This window comes from Chrysochloris asiatica, unplaced genomic scaffold, assembly GCF_000296735.1.
Source record: "Chrysochloris asiatica unplaced genomic scaffold, ChrAsi1.0 scaffold00034, whole genome shotgun sequence".
Lineage (NCBI taxonomy): Eukaryota > Metazoa > Chordata > Mammalia > Afrosoricida > Chrysochloridae > Chrysochloris > Chrysochloris asiatica.
Window position 1 is genome coordinate 4844348 of NW_006408552.1, and position 27788 is coordinate 4872135.

A 27788-nucleotide genomic window follows, 5' to 3' on the forward strand; every position below is an offset into this window, starting at 1 on the left:
GGAGCAGAAAGCCTCATCTTTCTCCTGTGGAACAGCTGGTAGTTTCGAACTGCTGACCTTGCGGTTCACAGCCCGATTCATAACCACTATACTACCAGAGCTCCTTAGAGAGATGCAAATCAAAACAACAATGAGATATCATCTCACACCAGCAATAACAGCAAAGTTCAAAAAAGCAGAGGACAATAAATGCTGATCAGGATGTGGAGCAACTGGGACCCTCCTATATTGCTGGTGGGAATGCAAAATGGTCCAACTACTCTGGAAAATGGAAAACAGTATAGTGCTTCCTAAAGTTGGAAATACAAATGCCATACGATCCCAGCAATTCCTCTACTTGGTATATAACCGCAAGAAATACGAGCCATAAGACAAGTAGATATATGCACACCAATGTTCATAGCAGCACTATTTACAATAGCAAAAAGATGGAGACAGCCTAAGTGCCCATCAATGGAAGAATGGATAAACAAACTGTGGTACAAACGCACAATGGAATATTATGTTACCTTAAAGAATAACAAGGCAACGGTAAGCCACCACATAACATGGATAAACCTTGAGGACGTTATGATGAGTGAAATTAGTCAGTCACAAAAGGACAAATATTGCATAAGAACATTATTATAAAAGCTTAAGAAAAGATAGCCATACTAAAAGAGGAAAAAAAAAAATTCTTTGTTGGTTACTGGTGGGGGGCGCAGGGAGGAGTTGCGGGGTGAAAGGAGGGAATGGTAAAGCATAGGGGAGGGGGTAGACACATCATAGTTCGGGTGTTGGGAAGGGCGATACGCAAGAAGGGGGAAGGGTGTAGAAGAACAAGGTAGATAAGGGAACACTGAGGCAGGTTTGCATGGGTTAAATGTGACAGAGGTAAATAGTGATGTATGCTTAGTTTTGGAACAACGGGGCTCTGTGATACAGGGATAGAGGCAAAGTCTGAAGAGGAGAAATAATGTTAAGATGCTTGACTGTCTTATGAATATTGGTTTCTCTTGCCTACTATTGTAAAGTAAATACTTGAGTGGGATAGAAAGGAATGTTGGAAAACATGATTACAGAAAACTTGTTAAGCCTATCTTAAGCCTATAACTGATTGGATTACCTAAAAGGGGTTCTAGAACTTGCCCAGTGAAATAGGCTTCTTGAGGAGACTGCAGTGTGCAGGACCTTAGTTGGAATCCTGAGCCCCATCCAGGATCTTATGAGGTGAGACATTCCCACTAGAAAAGACAAACAGACCAGCCTAGAACAGCTAGAGCAACAGAAGATACATCTTCAAAGAAAGATCAGCAGAAAAAATCCAAAACAAAAATGGCAGTATGATTGGCTACCATAAGAACAAGCAAGTTATTCGCTGGGGAGCCATCAAGGCAAGCAATCAAGTCCCTTCAGGACAATCCCCTCCCTCCAAAACTGAAACTCAAAGGGAATACATGAGCAATCATGTAAGTTTGCTGGCAACCATGGTGGTCTATAGTGAGTGGAAGAGGGGGAAAGGCAACAATGAAGAAATGGGCTGAATTCAACCATATTCCCATTCCAAGGGCTGGCTGGTCTGAAGTGTGGTGAGACCTGGGGACTCCTGAGCCCATAGACAAGGACATAGCCACACAGGACTAGAGCTGAGAGTGAAATATCTAGCTGGTGAAGTGAAGAAAGACGCACAAAAACACCCATACACTTGCAGATGGTACCCATTTGACCTAGCCTCAATGGCTTGATAATCAGAACTCGACTAGAGGAAGATTTGGGAAAAAAAAAGAAAATTTTGATGAGGGAAACAAGTGTAAATTGCTACAATTTGATGAACTTGACCTATACTTACAGATGTTGTTGTTGTTATGTGCCGTGGAGTCAGTTCTGATTCATAGCGACCCTGTACAGTGTTTCCAAGGCTATAAATCTTCATGGGAGCAGAAAGCCTCATCTTTCTCCTGTGGAAGAGCTGGTAGTTTCGGACTGCTGACCCTGAGGTTAGCAGTCCAATTCATAACCATTACGCTATCAGAGCTCCTTATACTTATAGATGTAGTAGCTCAAAATACCAACTGAGAAGGAAAGAGTCTTCACATCAAGTATCAATGCTATCCCCTCTGTATACAGAGTAGATAGGGGCAGGCAACTTAGATATTGGCTACTTAAAATGAGGGGGTGATAGGGCCACGAAGTGACTGGCTTACCAGTTTTCAAGAGGGAGTTTAGTTTAAGAGTGTGCGGAGGAGGGTAGAGTCACCGCTGAATAGTTTTCATCTTGTCTAGACTGGTCTGGTGAAAGGAGATGGGGATAGGATTCTTGTGATTCAATAGTGAGTAATTGTTATGACTAATTGTGACTGTCACAACTGTAAAGGTAGAGATTTTGTAACAAAAACGGGGGAGTAGTTAATCTTACAGTCCAGAAGCAGAGGACCCTAGGACAATCAAGGGAGAAGAGCACAAGCGGAATGCAGGACCCTATCCAGAGAAGCTCTGGTAGCGTAGTGGTTACGAATCGGGCTGCGAACCTTAAGGTCAGCGGTTCGAAACTACCATCTGCTCCGCGGGAGAAAGATCAGGCTTTCTACTCCCGTAAAGATTTACACCCTCGGAAACCCTGTACAGGGTCGCTATGGGTCGGAACCGACTCGACGGCACTTAACAACAACAACAACAATCCAGAGAAGCAGCAACACCAAAAATGGAGGAAGAGATGAGGACATGGAGAAAGGGAGCAGCTGAGGATTCTGGACTCATGGAAAGAAGAGGGACTGGATGCTGGTGGCCAGGAGGCAGGCTTGCAGAATGTGCCCTTTGGTTGTTTAAATTATTATATATATTCCTGAGTGTTCCCCCCATCCCACTCTCCCAAAAAGAGTATGGAAGCAAATACTGTTGAATGGTGATGCATGGAGGAGATTGTAATCATTGCAATGAAACAATGGTGTAAAATCGATGCTTTCCCATGTAAACTATCACTCAGTTCACAATAAAATCTTAAAATAAAAAAACAAAAATTTTTGCAGTATCAACAGTGTGAGAAGTGTGTGGACATGCATTGTCATGCAAGATCACAAGGCCCTGGAATAGCAGTCCTCTGTGTTTAAGCCAAAGTTTAGCCTTCAGCTCTTCAGTGAGCTCTCACAGTGTTGATCGTTGAACCTTTTTCCTGATAGTGCTACAATACTAGCCCCTGAGAACTCCAGAAAACTGTAAGCATCAATTTTCCATCGGATGGTTTTTTGAACTTTTTCTTGGTCGGCGATTGAAGATGTTTCCATTCCATACTCGACCGTTTACTCTCAGGCTCATAGTGATGAAACCATGTCTAGTCACCAGTAATGATTTTTTTAGAGAAACTTTCACCTTCCTCCGAGTATCAGTCCAAATTTTGTGTACAGATGTCCAAACACTTCTGCCTATGTTCTTCCATTAAGTTGTTTTGGTACCTATCTTGTACAAACTTTTCAAAACCCATGTCTGTCGTGGATTATTTCATAGGCACAGCTTGGTTGATTTGAAAATGACTTGCCACATAATTCACTGTCACTCAACTACTCGACAGAATCATTTCACGTGTAAGCTCGATGTTGTTACCAGTCACACATAAAACGTGGACAGGCGTTTTAATAGAACCAGACTGCAGATAATTTTTGACTCACCTTCGTATACATGTAAAAACATCCAGGGCACCAGACGCACAGTACATGTCAAATACATATGTGTTATTGTGTGCCAAGAATTTAACAAACACTCATTTAATCTTTATAATGTCAGAAACCCCGTACAGGGTTGCTATGAGTTGGAACCGACTCCACAGCACACAACAACAACAACAACGCTACCAGGGCTCCTTCCTGTAAAGATTTACAGCCTCGGAAATCTATGTGTCAGAAAAGACTCCACAGCACATAACCACCACCTGGGGATCACCAGGTCTCTCTCTCAAAGAGCTGATTTGTTGTTAAGTGCTGTTGAGTCAGTTCCGACTCACAGTGACCCCCATCTAGGGTTTCTGAGTAGCTGGTGGGTTTGAACTGCTGATCTTAAAATTCAAATTGACCTTGTGGTCCAGTACATTATCCTGCAGCACCACACCAGGACTCAAAGAGCTGAGGGTGAGTTCAAGCCAAGAACCTTTGGTTAGCAGCCAAGCTCTTGCCATTGCCTTCCCAGAGTGCCTTAGGTTAAGTCTATCTGATGTCACAGTTCTTCTTCTCTTAATTGGAAACAAAGATAGAAAAACAAAACAGAAACTGAACCAAATACTTATTTTGCCATTCCCAGTACTGGGGTGACACAACCAAACCCACTGCAATCTAGTTGTTTTAGATTCATAAATGCTTAATATTCAAAAGATCTTTGTAAGATACCTAGGTATATATGGCAAGAAGATTCTAGGAGCTTCTTTTTTTTTCTTAAAAGCTTTTATTGTGAATTGAGTGAGTTTACAGGGCAGCTCCCCAGTTTTGCATTCAAATCATTGCAATGCTTACAATCCCCTCCGTGCACCTTCAGCGATCAAGGCACCTACATTGCCTTTTTTTCCCTTTTTTATGTACACATACCATATTGAAAATATATATTCATTTAAACGCCCAAAGGGCACGCTTTGCAAGCCAGCCTCCCGCCTGCTGGCACACTGACTTTCTCTATGAACTTTTAACTGGTCCTAAGCTGTTCCGCAGGAGAAAGATGAGGCTTTCTGCTCCTGTAAGGATTTATAGCCTCGAAAACCCTGTACAGGGTCCCTATGAGTCGGAACGGACTCTATGGCACCTTAACAACAACAAAGCACAGGATTTGATATTAACACCATCTCCATCTCAAATCTGAAATTAGCCAGTGTCATTAATCCTCATTGCATAGTCATTCTTTCTAAATGATAAACCCATCAGGATTCAATAGGTTTTCTACCCATGGACTACTTAGTTTAATAACAACCTATAGTGTCTAATGTGGACCTCTCCCCTCCCCAATAACCGGCTGCTGCACCCCTCCATCTCGGACGCTCGTATCTCAACCCCAAATCTCAAGCCTTCTCAGCCATTCCCCCTGTGCATTTTCGCCTAGTGCCAGGCCTATGGCCTGGAGGAGGTGGCCCTCACTTTTGGTCTCCGTACGACCACCTGTCCAGAAGCAGGTATCCTTGTCAGGTCTGGAGTTAGAAAAGTTAACATCGGGTCCCACGCGGGATCCGCGGGGAACCCCCGAGTGCATCACGATTCCAGGGGAGAGCCCACACACCCCCGCCCAGGAGCGCAAAGCCACGGCGGGGCGGGGCCCAGGACGGAGCCGCGGGGAACCCCCGAGTGCATCACGATTCCAGGGGAGAGCCCACACACCCCCGCCCAGGAGCGCAAAGCCACGGCAGGGCGGGGCCCAGGACGGAGGCGGCGGCGGGTGAGGCCACCCGGCTAGCACACAATGGGATGGGGCTGGACGCCGGACGCCAGGCCAGGACGCCGCCGCACCACGTGGACCAGAAAGCGCGCCGGGGCCAGGAGCGTCCCGGCGGCCCAGGCCGGGCGCGGCGTGCGTGCGCGCGCGCGCGCGTACGTACGATTTGCGATCAGGCGGCGCGGCGGACAGCCCCGCGACTGGGCGGGGGAAATTATATTGCGGGGTCCTTCCTCGCTCACCCTGGTTCCTCTCGGAGCGGAGACGGCAAATGGCGGACTTCGATACCTACGACGATCGGGCCTACAGCAGCTTCGGCGGCGGCAGAGGGTGAGGCGGGCGCGCGTGAGCCCTGCTCGAGCGCGGAGGGCAGGCGGAGTCAGGGCTCCAGGACGGCGGCCTTTCTGCGCCCACCCAGGGCAGTGAGAGGTCGGGGCCCGCGGAGGCCTGGGAGGGGCGCTCGGAGGCCGGATCCTGGAAATGGCGCGCTCGGGGAGGGGGCGGCGGCAGTTAGGCTCCGGGGTCTTGTCGCGGGGCGAATCCCTCCCTCTGCCGTCCGCCGACTACAACGTGCCTCCGCCGCGAGCCCGGGCGGCAGCAGGCAGGGCCCCGGAGGACGGTGGGGCTAGCCCGGGCGCTGCTGCAGCACGGGGTTCGGGACTGCCCCGCTGTCGCCTGGCCCTCCACGCCGCGCGGCCGGCAAGGCAGGCCGGGGAAGGTCGGGAGTCCGACAGTACCCATTCCCTTCTTCCTGTGTCTGGGACGAGAAGGGTGGCCTGATTTCCTGCGGGCGCGGTCGGAGATGGAGAACCCACGAAAACAAATACTTGGTAGCTTGTTTTCCCGTTTTTTCATCTTCCTTGGGTCAAGGTGTCTATGGACAAGGGACTATGAGCTCAGGTGCTGCTGGCCGAGATTTTGATTTCCTTCTAGTTTTCCCGTTCAGACCACTTGGAGAGACAGTCGCATTGAACGCCTTTGAGATTTTGTTCAAATGTAAACGACTTAGATATGAGTACAGTTGAAACACTTGGTTTAAAAGAAAGACCCTTGGCTGGTGAAGAAAAACCTTCCAGTGTCTTTAATTCCAGGAATCCGCACTGTTGTTGTGTATCCATGTGTTTTAATCCCAAATACAAGTGACCTCATACAGAATTTAGAAGATGGGGTGTAGCACACACGTATTACTCTCTGTCAAAGACACGTTTGGTCTTTGTAAAGAGACAGACCGATTCTTTCCCCAGAATAAAAACTACAGTAGTATCTGCTGAGGTGTCCAGTCTTCGGTTGGTGAAGAATGATCTCTTTCCATCTCTGGGCTGGGAATGGCTGGAACAAAGGCTTGTTTGGGTGCCACAGTGTATGTCATATCATTCCTGACACTATAACGTGAAAGTGTGTGGGGGGGGGGGGGGGTGGAGCAACCTGTTATTTCAAAGACTATTTTATATGCTCATAAAAAAGAAATAGATGTTGGATGACTTAGAATTACTGCCTTTGGGATAAGATTTTGAGACACCACACTTGTACTTAAAGTCATATTGAATTTAGTAACTAGTTTGGGGCTGGGTTGTTGTTGTTTTCCTTGTTTCAAAAAAAAAAAAAAAAGTTCAGCAGTACCCAGGAACTCTTCAGAGTCTAAACAGAGTGAAGTTCAATTTAAGGCCCATCTGAGGGGACGGTACCATAGTGTGGTAGTCACATGCTAAGCTTGGGTTCTGTTCTGTTTTTTGTTGTTGTTATTGTTAATTCTGCCTTTAGTAAAGTCTCCTGACTCCAAGTCTGACAGCTTTAGGAGTTCAAGTTAGACTTTTAATACATGTCACATTTTGACAGTTGGGACAATTGTTAGGTTCTGTCGAGTCAGTTCAAACTCATAGTGACTCTTGTATGGGTTTCCAAGGCTTTTAAATTTTTGCAGGAGGACAGAAGGAAATAATAAAAAGTAAAGTAAAAGTCTCAAAGGGCAAGTGAACCTGTATGTCTTTTGCCTCAGTGTTCCCCCAAAGCTAATAGGAATCACTAGTGGCTAGCACTCCCCTGCCTTCTGAGTTTTCTGATTAAAAATTTCTTTGACTTCTAAATGTCTTCTGTATCAGACCTTTTTGGAATCATCCGTTTGATATTATATTCATGTAAAAGTACATAGAAAACATTGCTGTTTCCAAAAAATTGTATTAAAAACCCTCTGATATTTCGTGTGCTGGGTTTATAGAGTAGAGTGGGTCGGATACTTCACATGGAGGGTGTGGTCTATGCAAAAGCTTTCATATTCCAAAGGGTCGTTATTTTCATTTCAGATCAGGAATTGCCAGTTATTGTGATTTCTGAAATTGAGCAGTATGATATCATAGTTGCCCAGATGACCTTTGGATGAGCACTGGACTGCTAACTGCAAGGTCGGCAGTTCCTGAAACCCTCCCTACATAGGGTTGTTATGAGTCGGAACTGACTTTTAACAAGAGACCCTTTAATGATCATTTTTGTCAATTTGAATTATGATCTCATAAGGAGCTCTGGTAGTATTGTTGTTGTTAAGTGCCTTCGAGTCGGTTCCGACCCATAGCGACCCTGTACAGGGTTTCCGAGGGTGTAAATCCTTACGGGAGTAGAAAGCCTCATCTTTCTCCCGTGGAGCGGCTGGTAGTTTCGAACCGCTGACCTTAAGGTTCGCAGCCCGATTCGTAACCACTACGCTAAAGTTACAAATCAGGCTGCTAACCTCAAGGTTAGCAGTTTGAAACTACCAGCGTTTCCACGAGAGAAAGATGAGGCGTTCTGCTCCCGTAAAGATTCACAGCCTTGCAGTAAATATATAAAGGGTCGCTATGAGTCGGAACCGACTCCACGGCACATAAGCACCACTGCTGACGCATCTCAGTGCTGCTCTTTCCTTGCACCCAGATTCAGTGCTTAAGCATTCAGGCTTCCACTATGGAAGGCCATTCTTACGTTGTTCTATGTGGTACTTTTTAAGGCATCTTCCTCCTAATCTACAACACCTTAAATGAGGTGAGGGTTCTCAACTCTTAGCCACTTGGGTCAGGGGTACTCAGGTCTGAAATGAACAGTTATGAGCTGGAAACTCAGTATTGCTCTATCATTGTTTTTTCCTCACATGGAACTGTTTGGAACTGTTGTCTAGCCGCCCCCGCCCCCAATACTTGGAGGCACATGGAGAGATCAGGGACTTGAGTTTGCTCCATGGAACCTTTAAGAACCACATTCCAAATTTTCCAGCGTTGATTGGATCAGATCTTGAACACACCTTGTCTTGCACTTTGCTAATTCCATTTGTCATTTGGTAGTAAAGCAGAAAGTGACACTGATTGTACATTTCTTATTGCAACAAGGAGTCCTGGTCTCAGGCACTGTAGGATAAGCACTCGGCTATAAGGTAGGTGAGTGTTTTATAAGAAGAGTCAACCCTGAGAACTAAATTGGAACTTTGTTGTTGTTACGTGTCATCTAGTTCATTCTGATTCATAGCGACCCTGTATGGGGTTTCCATACATGTATATGTGTATATATAAGGAGCTCTGGTAGTGTAGTGGTTAAGAATCGGGCTGTGAACCTTAAGATCAGCAGTTTGAAACTGCCAGCCACTCCGCGGGAGAAAGATGAGGCTTTCTCCTCCTGTAAAGACTACAGCCTCAGAAACCCTGTTCAGGGTCGCAATGGGTCGGAACCAACTTGACAGCACTTAACAATGTTTGTGTGTGTATATATATATATATATATACTTATAGGAATTCTGGTGTGGCACTGCAGGATATAGCTTTGGACCCCAAGGTCAGTGTGAACTGCAAGGTTGGCAGTTCAAAATCACCAGCCACTCCTTGAAAACTAGAGAGTCGCTGTGGGTTAGAACCAGCGTGACTGCATTTAACAACAACATAGGCTGATAAGTTCAGATTAAGACTGGAAAGAAAGCAGTGTTTCCTTCCCTCCCCTGGCAGAGGTTGCCTTTGGTTGTCATCTTTCCCTCTCCCTCTTCAGTGCCCATCAATCAGCTCCCCAGTGCTTGCTTTCCATTCATTGTCCTCTGTGAAAAGGTCTGCCGAGAGAACTCTGGGAAGCAGTGCGGGCAGATGCCCAGCCTTTGGAACTGGGCAGACCAGAGTGAGTGTCCACTTAGTCAGGATCTGGAGTAAGCTGCTTTACATGTCTGAGCCCCATTGGCCCACGGTGAAGTCGAAGGTTCTCTGTCCGGCTGTTGGGAAATTAATTCAGATAGTCTCCTTAAAACAGTGGGGCTTCCTTCCAGTAGCAATGTAGGATGGGATGTTCTGTACACTGTGCAGTCCTGTCATCAGTTACAGTCTTGGAGCTTGTCCATCCATTAAAAGAACTCTCAGTCTCTTCTGTGGTGTGTACGTTGGAGTCCTGGTGTGATGCATGCTGCTCACCTGAAGCTTGGAGGCCCGGGGGTGCCTAGAAACTCTACATAAGAAAGAACTTGGTGGTCAGTCGACTTCTGAAAAACCAGCGTTTGAGAACCCTGTGGAGCACAGTTCTGACACATGCAGGGGCAGCAGAGTGGACTTGACGATGGATACTGCTATACTTCATCTAAAAGAGCACACCACAGACTTTTTGGCCTCAGAACCTGAACTTCTTTGCCGTCTTAAAATTGTTGATTGCCCCAGAGCATTTTTTTCGCTCTCTCTCATGTGGATCTAGCTACTGATAGTGGTCATTTCTTTAAAGGTTAGTTGAGGTGGGGAATCTGAAACCTTGCCTGTGCCCTTGGTGTACTATTCTGTGACGATCTGCTGAGGGCATCTTGTGCATTAAATGGCTCCTTTACCAATGCATGGTTTCAGAAATTGATGCACTGGTCATTTGGGGTGGGTGGGAGGGAATCAGTTTGATGAATTAGGCAGATCATCCAAATGTTGACACATTTTATTACACATCAAAAATCACTTTCATTGATTTCCAGTTTCAGCGACATCTTTAAATATTGGGAAGGCTGTCGAACTATGTTGATGCATAAAGGTTTTCTGCAATTCTCATTTTAGTTTAAAGGTTCAAATTTTATCATTGACAGCAAACATTGTTATCCTTCATGTGACAGGCTTACTTCATTAATTTCAAGAAAATGTGTGCGAGACTTCGTCTGCTCTTACTTAGGACATGTTGTCAAGAAGGACCAGTCTGTGGAGAAGGACATCATGCTTGGTAAAGTGAAGCGTCAGTGAGAAAGCAGCAGAGCTCAGTGGATTGGCACAGTGACTGCAGCAGTGGGCTCCAACATAGCAGCTGTAGGGCTGCCGCAGGCCCAGCAGGTTTTGTTCGGTTGTGCACAGGGGCACTGCGAGTCAGAACCAAGTGGACAGCTCTGAACTACAGCAGCACCCAACTCTGCTTCCCTGTCAGTCCTGACAGGTAAAAAAACATGTTTCATGAAAAGAGCAGCTGCTTCAGTTTGCACCTCAGCTGGGTCAGCGCTTTGCCTGGAGATAGCCCTGTGTGAGCAGTATGCGGACTCTAGGTGTGCCTCATGTTTCATGTTGTTCAGTGCTGTTGAGTCAATTCTGACCGATAGCAACCCTGTATAGAGTTTCCAAGGAACAGCTATCCAGCTTGAACCACCGACCTTGCCGTTCAAATGGCTTTGCAATCTGGCACATTAACCCACAGTGCCACACCAGGACTCCTTCATGTTTCATAGCAAGCTGTGTCTGGGGGATCAAGATTTAATCAAATGAGCACTTCCACTGTTTCATCAAGGAGCTGCTTATTGAAGCTGGCTTTAAACCGAGAACAGGGTGGTGTATTTCTGGTGGTAAGGGTAGAGCTTAGTGCTGATGGCACTGCCTTGGTTCATCCAGCTGCCCAATCTGAAATACTGTTACCACTTTGGAACCACATTTTAAGATGGCAGCAAACTGGAGCTTAGGAAGAAGAGAGTCAGAGAAAGTACCTGCATAATATCTTTTACAAAGATCAGCACAAAACTGGTTCCTATAAGGCAGAATCCTGGTGTGGTGCTGCGGGTTTAATGCGCTGGACTGCAAATCTGTTTGAACCGCAAGGTTGGCGGTTCAAGCTCACCAGCCACTCCTCAGAAACCCTATACAGGGACACTATGGGCCAGAACCTACTCAACGGCCCTTAACAACAGTAAAAGGCGGAAGCAAAATGCCCAACTTCCTAAAGGGCGCCGTTGCTCCATCACCTCTAACATCAGCTAGTATTCTCCCTTGCATGTTTAGATTCTGTAACTTGCTCTGACTCACAGACTGTCAAGGAAATGGCTCGTGTAGATGTGGAGGTGGTCAAGTCCCAAATATGTGGTTCAGGAGTCAGAGTGGAGGCCTCTTCCGACTCTGGTGCAGGAACGGACAAACGCAAATCACTGGTCAGACCACAGGCCATTGGTGCTGCAGAAGCAGCCAAATCAGATCAGAAGATAAGACTGCTGACTCTAGTCTCAAGAACTGGAGGTCAGATGATGATGAAACTAAGGTGTGACAAGTCACACCCTCAAGTAGTATGTGACTCAGATAGTTCCACTTTAATTCTGTGTCAGTAACATAATGGACAGTTCCCTCCACAATGGGACCATAGCCACAGAAGTTGTTGTCAAATGCAATATGTGGTTTCCAAGCAAAGGCTGGTGGGGTTGAACCACTGACCTTGCAGTTACCAGTTCAGTGCTTACCCTCCGGTGCCACACCAGGACTCCCCAGAAGTAGAGGTTAGGATTTACAACACATCACAGAGTTGGAGGACTGTGGCTAGAAGGGCCACTCAGGATGCTAAGATCTAGAGACTTCATACACAACCCGCTGCTGTTGATTCTGGCGCAGAATAGAACTGCTGCCCCCTGGTGATCTTTATAGAGGTAGGCGGCCACAGATTTCTTCTGATGGATTCAGACTGCTGGCCTTTGTGTTAGTTTGACCCTTGTGCCAACAGGGTTCCTTTCATCATATATGCACTATGTGAATCATGTTATAAACTGTATTTCTTACTATCGGCCACTTGTGTTTAAGTATAACCTCATTTATGATGTCCTGTAAATACGGTACCCCATCATGTATTTTACAACGTTTTCCTCATAAGAATAACCCTGTATGTGGCAGACGTTTTCAGTCCTAAAGTAGTTGCTAGGTCTGTGACTTTTTATCCATTCTTTCTTTTATAAATATCTTCATCCATGGTGAGGGCCAGATACTTTAATAGCTTTGGAAATGCAGCAGGGAATACAACAGTACCTGGCTGTGTGGAACTTAACGTTTACAGGTCGGAAGTTCTTCCTATCTCCCTGTGTGGCTTTTTAGATCTCACAAATGTGGTAGAATTGTTGAAATAGATCGCATTCACAGGAGTTCAACAGAAAAGGGCTCCTTGGAGCAGGGATGTAGAATTCCTCCTGAAACTGCCCACCCAGTGTTTACCAGAAATTTGGAGAGAATTTCATGGCATTCTGTAGTAGTGACAATTTCCAAGGCACCAGCTTTTCATTTTGAGTGCTGATTGAAGGTCTTGGAGAATGAGTACATTTGGCAGAAAGAGATCACCCCAGAGATACAGTACCTTCCATCCAAATTGTGTTGAAAACTTAAGCTTCAACTAAATGTAATGTGGTACCTGGATGGCATCCTAGAATAGAAAAAAGACATTCCCTGAAAACTAAGAAAATCTAAATAGACTGTGGACTTTGTTGTTGTTACAGTTCCAACTCATAGCAACCCTGTATAGAGCTTCAAGGCTGTACATCTTAGCAGGAGCAGAAAGTCTCATCTTCTCCTGAGCGGTTGGTGGGCTCGAACCACTAATCTTCTGGTTCACAGTCCATTGGTTATCCTACAGAAGCTTATTGTTAAGTGTTGTTGAGTCTGTTCCAGCTCACAGCTACCCTGTATAAGGTTTCCAAGGAGCGGCTAGTGAGTTTGAACTGCCGATCTTGCTGTTCATACCACCCATGAGGTCGAGTACTTACCCTGTGATGCTACATCAGGACTCCTGCATTAGTTAATAATGAGAAAGCAAACCCCACTGTCTTGGAGTATAGGACGAAGTAGAACCACTTCATTGGGTTTCTAAGCGGAAATCTTTATAGAAGCCTTCTTCCATATCCGTGTCCTGTGAAGCAGCCTGGCATTTTACCACTGCGCCACCAAGACTCCTTTGTTCTTAAGTGCCATGGAGTCAAGTTCCGACTCATAGTGACCCTGTCTAGTGTTTCTGAGGAGCGACTGATGGGTTTGAACGACCACTCTAACCTTGTAGTTACTCTACAGCACTGCACCTGTACTCCAGCTCATAACAACCCTGTCTAGGGTGTTCAAGGAGTGAACTGCCAGACTTTCGGTTTACAGTCCAGTGCTTATTCATTAGGGACACCCACATCAGGACTCCTTTCATGGTAATAGTAATAATGTATCAATATTCATTCATCATTTACAACTGTACCACCCTAATGCAAGATGCTATTGGGTGACAAAACTCCAGTGGAGATTGTTGTATGGATGTGCTGTGCTATAATCTCAAATTTTCTGTAAATCAGACTTCTAAAAAATATTAAATTCTGTTAATAACATTTGAAAAAATAGAGCTAAGCTGTTAGTATCTAAAAAAAGAAAAGCTAAGCTAAATCAGTAAGCATGCTTACTGGATTTTGTCTTTGTTGCTTACCTGTGTGTTATCCTTATAAAGGGGTTCGCCTCACTGTGATTTTATACAGGACTCAGCTAGTGTCCCATTTCAAGTGATCCATGCTGATTTGGGGGTCGGGGGACTTGACAGGTGTGTGATAGTGAGCAGCCCAGTGACACTATCAGTTAGCCACAGAGGTCAGAGAGGGGTGCCTGCAGATGCCCCTAACGTGGCAAATGCCATAGAAAGAGCTTCCTTTTCTCCAGTTGCTCTACCTGGACATTTGTCTTAGTTTTAGGAGTGGTAGAGAGTATAACAGTTTCCCGGTGTGGTGTATGCTATAGGCTAAGCATTGGCCTGCTAACGGCAAGGTCAACCTTTCAACCACCAGCTGCTTAGAAACCCTCTACAGGGGTGCTGTGAGTTGGAACCAGCAGCCGAGTTTAGCAGTGCTGAAATTCCATGTCATTTCTAACACACCTAGAGATGTGCAGCCCAAAAATATTCTCATTATAATTTGTGTGTTCTTCATTGTTTTCACTATCTTTTCTACTTTGGATGTAAGCCTTACCTTACTGTCTCTGATCTCAATCCTAATGATCCCTGCTCTGTGCTTTCTTCCTCTGGTCTCCTTGTTCCTGTATATCTTTGTAATGAATTCACAAGTAACCAGTTCATTGGGCCCCTGTCAGCTGTCTGGACAGTGGAGTCCAGGTTCCTTTTGTTGTATCCTTTGATTAGACCATCCCTCAGCCATTCCATCTGGAAAGACTGCTCAGTGATGTGTCCTCTTGTGTCCTTTGCTTGGTGTGAGATGTCTCCTTTCCAGATACCTTGTGCTCAGCAGTGAGATCCTCCACTCCCAAGGGCAGTAGCCTGGGCTGAGGATTGGGCCCAATTCTCCTGTGCTCTGGACTTCATACACAGTCCAGTGATTTGTCTATAAAGTGTTTGGTCATACTTGGAGGAGGTGAAAGTTGGGTTCCTAAGGTTGATAGTTGGATTTCCTAAATTACACAGAGTGTCGTTTATTATTTGAAAACTTGCACATGTGGAGGACCTACTACCACCAAGAAAAGAGCCGAGAAGGTAATTGTTCTTTGCACCTTTCGTCCCTGTACCAGGAACCTAGAGGAAGATGGATGCGAAGACACATGGAGAAACAAAACGAGACCCTAAACCTTCCATGTACTGTGTATTGAAATCATTAGACTATCCAAAGGGGTGGTGAGAAACAGATGAGCCAGGAAGGTACAGTGGCCTGGATTTATAGCGCTGACCTTGAGTTTAGGTGCCAGTTCTGAACTGGGGCTTGGGGGGGGTGAGGGACAGAACTGTGACCTGTACTTCTACTTACCTGTCTCTGGCCAGCCATGGGCGTGAGAAGTGCAGCCTCAAACATCATTCCCTTCCACCCATCAACGTTTCAGAGTTGTTATTAAAGATCTTAACACTGTGCTCAATATTTATCAAGTGCTTTTATGGTCAATTTTAACAGCTTTATAAAATAACGATTTGAAATATAAATGAGAGGCAAGAAAACTGAGATACTCTCACCAAGCCAACAATGTGTCAGAAGTGTCTGCTCTCCTGTGTGGTTAGTTTAAGCAAATATTTTCATTCATGTAACTCCATTTATTAGTTTAGATGATAGCAGCTGTTTCACCATCCCCCCCCCCCATTTTAAATCGAATGTCAAATCTAATCCTGTAGAAATTTGGATGTTTGACTCTTAACTGATAACTGGGTGAAATGGGATGGAATCCTAGTGTCTTATAGCCATATGCACTGTGGATTTGTCTTCATCACCCTTGTCTCCAGTTTCTGATGCACCTGGGGGCACTTCATAAATGCCCCCAGGTGCATCAAGAAATTGACATCTGCCTAGATGGCCCCACCTAGTGACTTCAGTCAGCTGCTCCAAGTCCTGGGTCCAGCTGGGTCAGGGAGAGTAGTATTTATGGCTGGTAGAGCAGTAAGTTACTGACAGGTGTGTGAGGCAAACTGAGCGAGCTGGGAGGCTTGGTTTATCTGTGAACTGGAATTTCATTACCAGTTAGTTGTTGGGTGCTTTCACTCAATGCTTACCTTGCTCAGGTACTGCTTTTCTAGGATCCTTGTTGAGGTGCTGTTAGGATAAGCACTGGACTCTTAACTGTAAGGTTGATGATTCAAATCCACCAGCCATTCCTTGGAAACCCTGTACGGAGTCGCTATGAGTCAGAACCAACTTGACAGCAGCACTTAATAACAACACAGTGATTATGGAGTCTTAGTGTGGCACTATCGGGCTGCGAACCGCAGGGTCAGCAGTTCGAAACTACCAGCTGCTCCACAGGAGAAAGATGAGACTTCCTGCTCCCGTAAAGATTTACAGCCTTGGAAACCCTGTTCAGGGTCGCTATGGGTTGGAACCGACTCGACGGCACTTAACAACAACAACCACAAGATTGGTGGTTCCGACCCACTAGCCACTCCTGGGAAATCCTAAACAGGGTCTCTATGAGTTGGGATCAGTGCAGTGGCACTTAACAACAAAGTGATTTCTTTAGCAGGCTTCTTAAGAAGCTCTGGTAGCATAGTGCTTATGAGTCAGGCTGCTATCCTCAAGGTCAGCAGTTCGAAACTACCAGCCAATCTGCGGGAGAAAAGATGAGGCTTTCTGCTCCCGTAAAAACATACACCTCTGGAAACCCTATACAGGGTCGCTATGAGTCAGAACCAACACCATGGCACATAACCACCGCCACCAGGTGCCTTAACCCACTGAATTTCTATTTTTTTATTTTTAAAAAATCCCATTGCAGTAGTTTCTGAGACTGAGTCTTTATGGGAGGAGATGGCCTCATCTTTCTCATAGGGAGCAGCTGGTGGATTTGGTCTGATGAACTTGCGGAACCCACTGTGTTAACATCCACCTGGGCAACAGCCTGCGTCCTTACGGGGATGGACTCTGTGGCTCTACCCAGAGGCCAGGTCTAACTCATCCTTCCAGTCCTATTTCTAGCACCTCCATAACTGTGTTGTTGTTGTTACGTGCCGTTGAGTCAGTTCCAACCCATAACGACCCGGTATAGGGTTTCCAAGGTGTGTGACTGGTGAGCTTGAACCGCTGACCTTACAGTTCAAACGGCTTTGCAGTCTGGCGTGTTAACCCACAGCGCTACACCAGGACTCCACCATCACTGTTGTTGTTATGTGCTGTGGAGTCGGTTCCGACCCATAGTGACCCTGTACAGGGTTTCCGAGGCTGTAACTCTTTACGGGAGCAGAAAGCCTCATCTTTCTCCAGCAGAACACCTGGTAGTTTCAAACTGCTGACCTTAAGGTTCGCAACCTGATTCATAACCACTATGCTACCAGAGCTGTAGCTGTGTTTAATGTACTACTCTGTTAAAATATACTCAGTGGTACTCCATAGCAACAACTCTGTTAAAAGTCGAATAAGTAAATATATAAAGTGGGACTTTTACAAATTATAATCACCACAGTGTTCTGACAATCTTCCAAATGTTTAAATTTAATCTTTATATATTTCCGTAAACAGTCCCCAAGAGTGTCTTACTGAAAATACTTAAGGTTTTATAGTCGTGGAGATAGGAACACTAGAGGCCTATTGCAGTGGAATGGAAACGCAAAATCCGTCACATTTACTAACCACTGAGAGAGCTGGAGAAGTGGGGGCATGTAGACTGGTGCTATCAGGAAGCCTGTTGGTGAGGACGGCCTAGCGGGAGCAGCGGAGTTCTAAAGGTTACTAAGCTTGAAAGGATAGCCAGTGAAGAACCAGCTTCACTTGGTTTTGCTGTTTTAGAAAAATGCTTTCGGTAATAGTATTCAGTGTTTGAGATCGCTAGAATTTATCATTTCAGGGAAGGTCTCAGAGTTTATTACATTTTGGCAACATATAATTGTTAGGTGCTGCCACGTCATACTGACGAGTTTTGTTAATACTATGAGGATGCTTCAAAATTGGGGGATTTTTCCACAAACTTTTTAACTCTGATATTTCTTCTGAAAAGAGGATGATGGAGTAAGTGTTTGCTTATCCTGAGTTTTCTATACTCCCAATGTTTTATTATAAACATGTTCAAGCCTACAGTAACATTAGATGGCACATTGAAAGGACACACTGGTAACTCAGAGTTATTAGCATTTTCCTCATTTCTTCCCCTTTCTCCATGTGTACTTGCATACATACATACACTTCATGCCGAGCCATTTGGAAATAGACATTGGCTATCTTGACTCTGCAAGGAGCTCTGGTAGCGTAGTGGTTACGAATCGGGCTGCGAACCTTAAGGTCAGCGGTTCGAAACTACCAGCGGCTCCGCGGGAGAAAGAGGAGGCTTTCTACTCCCGTAAAGATTTATACCCTCGGAAACCCTGTACAGGGTCGCTATGGGTCGGACCCGACTCGATGGCACTTAACAACAACAACAACATCTTGACTCTGCAGTGGCTCCATTCAGTAAGCACTAGACTGGCAACCACAAGGTCTGCGGTTTGAGCCCAACAGCTGCTCCACAGGAAGAAGATGAGGCTTTCTGCTCCTGCAAAGGTTTTCTGTGAGTTGGAATCACTTCACTGGGCACTTAGAACCACAACAACATAGCTTGACTGCTGAGAACTTGACGTTACTGTTAAGGATAGGGCATTCTGCTGCTCACTGCAGTCCTGTTAGCATGCCTGAGGGGATTCCTGGTGATAAAATAATGTCGGTTCAACTGTCCATTCCAGGACCCACAGATTGCACACAGCATTTATTTCGTGGTCAGGTTTCCTCCACCCTCTACCATTTTTGTCTTTCGTGACCTTGACATAGTTGAAGAATCCAGACCAAAATCAAGAGGTGCCTAAGTAAGTTTAACCAGGTGACAACATCAATCTCCAGTTGAGAAGGATTTTTTTCCTAATGAGAGTAATAATGATCTGTGGACACCGCCCAGGATTGATTTCCTGAGTTTGAAGAATTGGACATCTCCATCAGTTGGCATAATATAGTTCATACAGTTTTATGTTCTGCTCTTGGTTTGGTGAGAAGTGTCTGGGGTCTTGAAACATTTAAGCTACAACTAATGATCTTTACTCGTCTGAAACAAAGAGAGACAGGCCAGAAGAGAGTTCGCAGGGTACATTGTCTACATGAACCATGGCTTCTTCTACCCTGAGACCAGGAGAGCTGGTGTCCGGCTACCACTACAGCTGCCTGGTTGGGGCCACAATAAGTGGACCCTCAAATTAGAAGAGAGATGAGGAACAGAACCTCATGTTCCTTAAAAAAAAAACAACCGACTTGCTTAACTAGACTCCCTGAAACTATTGCCCTGAGTGAGATATTCTAAATGTGGAGCCAAAACCAGGCCCTGAGCTCACCTTGTAACGAAGTCATGACGGGGTTACCCCTGGGTGCGGTGCGCCTTTACAGTCTGCCTCCATGGGTGAGCCTTGCCTGACTGACTGACTTTGTTGGTCATTGTTGAACAGTGTTTCCAATGACCTGAGTCTTTCTAAGTCTTCGGCTAACATGGAGAAGCACTTCCCTCTTGCGGGTAATAGCTACTGTCCACATGCAGACGGGTTCACACATGTCAGTAACTCAGAGTCTATTAAGTGTTGACCCAGTTTTCCCCCATTTGCCATCCAGTCGCTTCCAACTTATGCTGGCACCCTGCATGCATGCGCGCGCATGTGTGAGTCAGTAGATCTTTACTCTGTAAGGTTTTCTATTCTGGTTTTTCAGAAGCCAGTAGAACTCTAGGCTTTGATTACGAGGTTCTTAGGGTAGAGTCAAACAGCCAACCTTTTGGTTAGCAGCTGAGCACAGGGACTGCAAGCTTACAGAATTTGCAGAGCTCCTCAAGGTCATGCAGCTTGTAGGTGGCAAAGCCAGGATTGAAACCAACACCGCTGCAAGCTAACATGGGCCCTCTCTGCCACTTTTTAGGTACGTGTCCTTCAACAAGTCAACAGCTCCAGTTGTGAAGGGAAGACATGGGGCTTTAAATGGGTTATTCATATGCACCGCACATTTTGAGGACCCAGGGAAGCAGTGGTCCATGAGGAGCATCTTATACATAGTACTTGCTACACAAAATCGAAAATGTTCCTTAGAACATTCTCTCCGTAATCAGATGATAGACACAAACAATTGTACTGTGAATGTGCTACAGGTCAGCCGCACCAGTATCCCTCCTGTTTCCACAGTGGAAACAGACTTAACAGCACTGCCTTGTTTTCCCAGGTCTCATCAGTTGTCCACCTTTGCTGGGATATAGTTTATCACTCTCTTACTGTGGTTTTCTTCTGGCAGGTTTCTGCATTGCCCAAGTTCACCTTTCTGGCATTCTACTGTCTAATGCATCCCATCTGGACAAGTCTGTTTCTGCCTGTTATTAGCAAAATTGTTTGCTCTAGACTTAGGCTATTGGCACCGTGCACATACTGGTCCTACAGAAGATGAAGGAGCCACTTGTCTTAGGTTATGTTATGTTTGAATTTGATTTCCAGAGGAAAAATTCATTTACGCACATCTGAGGTTTGGTGGACATTTCTTACACTGTTTTCCATAAACGCTGTCTATTGATGCTCTTTGTCATTTCATTCAGGATGCCAGTGTGAACTATTGGGTCAGCAGTGAGAGCCGAGTGCAGCACCTGCCATGCTGTAACTGGCTGATGGGGCTGCGTGGAAGGCGGGCTTTCCTGTCCCCAAGCTGCTTCCAGATCCCCTGCTGACCTGGCTCCCATCTGCTGTCCTCCTAGGTCCCGTGGCACTGCCGGAGGCCATGGTTCCCGCAGCCAGAAGGAGCTGCCCACAGAGCCCCCCTACACAGCGTATGTGGGAAATCTGCCTTTTAATACAGTTCAGGGCGATATAGATGCTATCTTTAAGGATCTCAGCATAAGGAGTGTCCGGCTCGTCAGAGACAAAGACACAGACAGATTTAAAGGTGAGCTTGGGGGACAAGAGGACTTCGGGGCGGGGGTCTAAGGGTCAGAATGTACTCATCGTGGAAGTGTGTAAATCTTGTTTGGTCCAAGGAGGGGAAGTAGAGACCTTTAGCTGGTAAATCTCCAGTTCACTTGGCCGTGGATGCTCACTAGTTTTTAGAACTCTCTGGCACATGCTCAGATGAGTCTTGTGCTGCGCAGCCACTATAGCAGTCCTGTCTGCCAGAGAGAATTCCAGCAGAGAAAGCGCAACCCACAGCCACTGATTCCGGCCCACAGTGACCCTACTGGCGTGGCTTTCTCCAGCACATTTCCCTTTGGCAGACACACACGATTCTCTAGATGGTTTTTTCTATATTCCACTTATTATAAAACCTACAGATGAGCTAGTATGAGAGGGTTTCAAAAAGTCCTTGGAAAAACTCATCACGCGTCTTTTGAGGCCCCCTCCTACGTGTTGGCACTATACCTGGTGACTCAAGGCATGTAGGAGTATTTCTGGACTGGCTGTCAGGACCAGTCACGGTATCTGGAGGGGGTCTCTTCAGGGAACTTGAACAGAAGAGGAATGGGTGTGAAGGCTCCAATGAGCATTGTCATCCACTTCCAGAGTTTCCTTGTGGAACATGTGTCCTGTTTGTAAGTGCGTGCTTCAAGGCACAAGGACTTTGGGATCATGCTATTCCTTCCCACCTGGGTATACACCTCTGACAAGTACAGAGTGGCTCTTGTGGGGGGGCCTCTGTGGCACTGTTATCTTTCAGAGAATTGTTGGACTTTAGAACCTGAAGCCAGGTCAAGTGAGTGAGCCGCTGCCTGTCCACTAAGCCTGTATTTGAGTGTCTCCCGCCCTTGGGGCATTCTCCTAGAAGAGCCTTTTCAATCCACAGCCCTAGAGCCTGGGGGTGCTCACAGGCCTTGAGAACACCTACTGTCTAGTGGGTCTTAAGGATAAAATGTCCTAACAGGAGTGGGGACAGTACTTAGCTCAGAGTCCAGACAGGAGAGTGGGATTCACAGCCACAGTTGGAGGTGAAGGGGAAGGTGTGCAAGAGGAGCCATGAGGTCATGGATGAAGGAACTGCTCGCTCAGAGTTGGTGGTTTGGGGAGGTTCTGCCCACAATGCTCTCCTCCCTTTTCTGTTTCCAGGCTCCAGCAGAATCCTGTGTCAGAGAAGTTGGTTGTTGGTGGTACTTGGCTTAGATCTTGGCCACCTGTCTTTTAATAACACCTAGAGCAGGTGACCCTTGTTGCCTAGGGTCAGTTGGACCCTAGTATTATGGACACGTTCTTCCTCCAAAGCACTTTAGATATGGAATTTGTACGTTTTTAATCTGTGTTTTCAAGCTCCAGTTACGGGTAGATAGGGAATCTTCATGCCGGAGTCGGATAAGTGCTGGCTCTGCAGTGGCCTGAGACGGTGGTTCACATACACATAAAGGAGAGAGCTGTGCACAGCACTGCTGTCATTCAGTGGCTGTCCGTTCAGCACTGAGTAACTGGAAAGTTCTTTCCCTTGTAAAGTGAAATGGGGCCATAGTGTGGAGAAGTATCCCACCGTATCGTTAAAATGGAAGTGCTTCAAGTGTGGGCTTTCCTCTTCTGTTTGCAGGGTTCTGCTATGTAGAGTTTGACGAGGTGGACTCCCTTAAGGAAGCTTTGACATACGACGGAGCAGTAAGTATCACCGGGCTTTTCCCATCATGATAGCTGTTACGAAGGTTTTCTTGCCGTCACGTAACCACTCTTCTCCCCTTATTAGCTGTTGGGTGATCGGTCACTTCGTGTGGACATTGCAGAAGGCAGAAAACAAGATAAAGGTGGCTTTGGATTCAGGAAAGGTGGACCAGATGACAGAGGTGATTGGTACTTCTAAACTGGAACGTAAAAACTGGGGGTGTGCCCACAGACCACAACTCTTGGCAGTTACTGGAAACTCCACCAGGCCTGATCGGTCTGCGTAGAAAGTTGTAGAAAGAATGGCTAGTGCTTACATGGGCTTGGGTTTGTTTTTGTTGGTTTTCTCTTGACAGCAATAATTTTTTTGTAACATTCGATTGAGCTTTCCATCACATCACATGACATGTACCACTTCCCAGTGAATGTGCCCATGTCTCTGCCACAGCAGGGCAGCCATCCAACCTCAACTCTCTCTCTTTTATGTATCCTCAGGAATGGGTGGCTCTCGAGAATCGAGAGGTGGCTGGGATTCCCGAGAGGACTTCAATTCTGGTATCAGTATTTACAGTATCACTGCTTACTTAGTCCCAGCAGCCTTGCTGCTGCTTATGCATTTCCTGTGAGTAGCCCGCCTGGCCGGACTGCGTCTAGTTCCTTTCATAAAGGAAACATTTCCTAAATGGTACCCAGGTGGGCCTTCCTTAGCCAACTGCACCTCTTCATTCACGTGCCTTTCTCTCACTCAGTAGTCTTTCCCAGCCTAGTCCCCACACAGTCCTGGTGGTGGTCTTGTGCACTGTGTAAATAATACGAGTCCCATTGCTTTTAGTGATAGTGCAGAGGTTCCGGAAGCTTCCAGAGAGCCTCATTACTGGTGAGAGTAGTGTTGAAGGGGCACGGACCGCCCCCTTCCTTAATGGGGGGTCCAGTCCAACCCAGATGCCACTGTGAGGCGCTCAAGAGGTCAGTTTGTCTATCAGGCCTCTACTTTGAAAGCTTGATTGTTCACCTCTCTAAATTTTTTAAATTATTATAATAAAGCTAATTTGTATACATGACAAAAATGTCAAAGGTAGAAACTGAGAAAAATGTACTTCTTTCTTATAAGTTTGAGGTTCTGTTCCCTCTGCAGTATAAACTTCCCATAATATAAGAATATCAGAACACCCCCCTTCCCCGCCATTCCCACAGTTTTCCCCTCCGCCCTGCTGGACAAAACTCCATGTAAGGCATTGGTAAGTATAGGAAAGGCCTGCAGCAAGGCATCTTGTGAGTCTTGAGTTGTTCCAAGTTAATTTACTGTACCGCTTTAGTGAAGCAGATGACTCACTCGTGAAAGTCCTGTGTTAAGTACCTTTCAGTTGGTTTCAACCCATAGTGACTCTGTAGAGTTTCCAAGGAGTGGCAGGTGGGTTTGAACCTCTGGCTTTGCAATTAGTTGTCCAGTGCTTACCGTATATGCCATACAAGGACTCGTAAAAGTCCTATGTTGTTGTTAAGTGCCATCAAGTCCGTTCTGACCTGTAGCAGGGTTTCTGAGGACCAGCTGGTGAGCTTATACTGCCAACCTTGCGTTTCAAACCGACATTCCATTTCAGCACTTTAACCCACAGCGCCACACCACAACTCCTACAACTGATCCAAAATGAGTTTATTCATACAAGTTCAGTATAATCTAATAAGCCTATAATTTTATGTTTAATTAGTCTCTGATGGAAACATTCAGCTAATAGATGTCTTCTCAGTGCTAACCTAAGGGCAACCCAATTCGTAGTGCTTTGAGCTGCCCGTTTCGTCGTCTCTGGTGCCGGAGAGATTGCACAGTGAGCTCACTGGCCAAGAACTGTGGAAGCTAACTTAGTACTAAGGCCTCTGTATGGTTGACTTAGCTGGGCTTCTGTTATTAAGCAGAGACCGTGAATGAATGGCATTATGAGAATAGCTTGCAGCCCGTGCATTAAGATGTGGAGTCCCATGTTTTGTTGACTTCTAAAACCCAAAGTGCTTGCTTCTAAGTAGAGCACTGCTTGATTTGATGTCTTATACATACATGATTTGTGAAGAGAGATTTTTTTTCCCTTTTTTATATTGTGAATTGAGTGATAGTGTACATGGGAGAACATCTACTTTACATTTGCTTCCAGTCCCTCTGGTTTTTTTGGGGGGTGGGGTGTACACTGAAGCACTCAGCTATTCAGACAACCAAAGGGCATACCCAGTAAACCTGACCCCCGGCCGCCAGTACATAGCCCCTCTCCCTCCTTGAGTCTAGAGTCCCCAACTGCTTCATCTTGCCACGTCATAGTCTCTGCCTCCATGTCTGGCATCGCTGCTTCTCTGGATAAGAGATGTTTTTTCACTCCTTAGAAGATCAGTACAATTTTTTTTTTAATGATTCTTCTGTAGAGTCCTGATGTGACACTGGGATGAAACACTGGGTCAGTGGTTCAAACTCCATTCACTCCTTGGAAGTCCTATACAGGGTCACTATGAGTCAGAATTGATTCAGCGATGCTTAACAACAACATACTTGTGTATTTAACAAACACAACTCAAGCAATGTAGGAGAGTACCAGGAGGAGGAGAACTTGTTGGAAACCCCAGCCGCCAGTGGGGGGGGGGCACTAAAGAACAGCAGATTCTCTGGGGCATGTGCCCTCTGAGCCTCCTGGGGGGCGGGGGGGGGCGGGGCAGTGTCTATACTAGGCCCACTGGCTATTCCTGCCCTCTCTTGTACTTTGCCTTGCTCCCTAGCAGGGGCTTATTTTATACTAAACTTTAGTAGTGAGAACTTCATCTCAGAGTACAAGGGGAGCAACTATTTCCATATTCGTGTCTAAAGGTGCACCGTACAGATTTGAAATCATTTTAGGAATATGTCAGGTGAAATGTTTGAGTACTGATGAAGTTTGTCTAATGGGCTGTATGATATGATCCAGTTGTTAACAGGCTTCACAAAGAATCTTCCGCAGAACTATGTGCATCCAAACATGTGTTCATTGATCTAAATCTTGAGAATTGTTTTCATTACTTGTTTTGTTAAAATGGATACTGGTCAACTCCATGACTGACCTGGGTTCCAGATAAACTGACCTGTTTCCAAATGCCCTGCTGCCCTTGAAGACTGGCCCTTGTTCCTCCTACTGGACAAACTGTAAGAATCTCCTTCAGACTCTGAGGGTTCTTCTCAAAGATGAATGAATTCCTAACAAAACTTTTGAGCATTGGCACCAACCTTGGAGTAAGTAAAATGATCATCTTTAAGATTTGTTGTTGTTGTTAAGTGCTGTCGAATCAGTTCCGACCCATAGCGACCCTGTACAGGGTTTCCGAGGCTGTAAATTTACGGGTGCAGAAAGCCTCGTCTTTCTCCCGCGGAGCAGCTAGTAGTTTCGAACTGCTGACCTTAAGGTTTGTAGCCTGATTTGTAACCACTATGCTACTAGAGCTCCTAGCTTTAAGATTAACTTTATAAAAAAAAACAAAAAAAAGGAGGAGGAAACACATTTAATTGCCATCCTGTTAGTTGTGCTGAAACAAAAGCTCATTTTTTAACATTCTTAGGCTCCGTTGCTGAAAAGTTCTTTGATTAGCTTGCCACTCACCACGCCCCAAAAACAGATGTTTCACTTACATTCCAAACTCAAGTCTCCACGCAGAGCAAATAGTCTACCTTTGCCACACTGTGGAGAACTGTAGAGAAGATGCCATTTGCCTCGTGTGTCCTTGTGTGAGCGTGAGCGGCCAGAGTAGAGCCCTTTGCACATAAAGAAGCTGGTCTGAGTCCCTGCCTTCCAGCATGCCTCCCCCTCTGTGAAGGAAGTGGCCCTTACTTGGATAATTGCTTTGTTTACCACACAGGTGCTTTGATTTTAGAATGATCCACACCCGAAAAAGCAGCAGAAACAGGAAAATGGGGCGTGTCACCCAGAGGTGACTGCGTATTTTTATTTTGTCTTCATATCTAACTTCTTGTGAATTTGTGTTCTTGTTTGTAAATGCTTCTAAATTTCAGGTCTAGATTTTCAAATAACTGTAGATTGACCCTAGAAAACAGTAAAGCTTGCTCTGAGGATGTTGGGAGTGCTAGAGTTGTGGCCCACGTTCGCTGCAGTCGAAGAATTGAGGCAGCAGCTCCTCTCCTGAGACGCTTGAGTCTTCCTTACTTTAGAAAGTCTGAGTGTTGTTGCCCTGCAGGTTCACATGTGAACTCATTTTCGATGCATTTGCTTTATTTTGAAAAATTTAAGATTTAGGACACTCTAACAAACTTTAAAAAAAAAACATTAAACTTGAGCAAATTCTCAGCCCACTATCTAACCAGATGTGAGAGAAGGATTTCAAAAGGTAACGTGGTGTCATCTTCCTTCTTCCAGGCTTCAGGGATGACTTCTTAGGAGGCAGGGGAGGAAGTCGGCCTGGTGACAGGCGAACAGGCCCGCCAATGGGGGGTCGCTTTCGAGACGGCCCTCCCCTCCGTGGATCCAATATGGATTTCCGAGAACCAACAGAAGGTATGGCTGTAATTTGCGAACAGGGGGGCTCTTTTCAGAATATGTTGCCGTTACCCCACAGAAGTAACCTGCCCTTAGTCCTATGTGGGGCCGCGTCTGCCTTGTGCTGAGTACCTAGTGACCGAATGGTAGCTCTTCCAGGCTACGCTGTTGATTGAGAACCTGATTGAGCATTCCTTTGTAACCCTGTGCTTTCTTCCCCAGAGGAAAGAGCACAGAGGCCTCGACTTCAGCTGAAACCTCGAACAGTCGCCACGCCCCTCAATCAAGTAGCCAATCCCAACTCTGCTATCTTCGGGGGAGCCAGGCCCAGAGAGGAAGTTGTTCACAAAGAACAAGAATGAGCTGGCGGTTGGGAGGGAATGGGGTGTGGGTGAGAGTTAGAGCAAGACCGCAGCCTGGTCAGCCCCCTGGACCGGCCGCCCTGCAGTTACCATTCCTGCGCCTGACGTTTGTCCTCCTGTCTTACAGCGGAAACACAGAGCTTGTGAATGCATGTCAGCTGTTAACAAGTGGTTTTTAGTACATTCTTGGCTTGGCTGTATCTATCTAGTGCCTGTTTTGTGTTTTGGTTTGTTTGTTTTGTTTTGTTTATTCCTACCACCTCTTCCCCATTTTTTTTTTCTCTTTTCTCTTCCTGCTCCTTGTTTT

At 45.9% G+C, this 27788-nt stretch overlaps 1 protein-coding gene across 2 annotated transcripts; it reads left to right on the forward strand.

Annotated features, from left to right (window-relative positions):
• The first annotated feature begins 5603 nt into the window (after positions 1 to 5603).
• EIF4H (eukaryotic translation initiation factor 4H) lies at positions 5604 to 27788 on the forward strand. Of its 2 annotated transcripts, XM_006859705.1 has the most exons (7): positions 5604 to 5709; positions 20754 to 20941; positions 22556 to 22620; positions 22706 to 22802; positions 23116 to 23175; positions 27000 to 27137; positions 27342 to 27481. In XM_006859705.1, exons 1-7 carry the CDS (start codon positions 5651 to 5653, stop codon positions 27479 to 27481), a joined length of 747 nt encoding a protein of 248 aa, XP_006859767.1. In that variant the 5' UTR covers positions 5604 to 5650. The 2 variants fall into 2 exon arrangements, with proteins under 2 accessions (XP_006859767.1, XP_006859768.1); XM_006859706.1 differs by lacking the exon at positions 23116 to 23175 and having other exon boundaries at positions 27342 to 27788.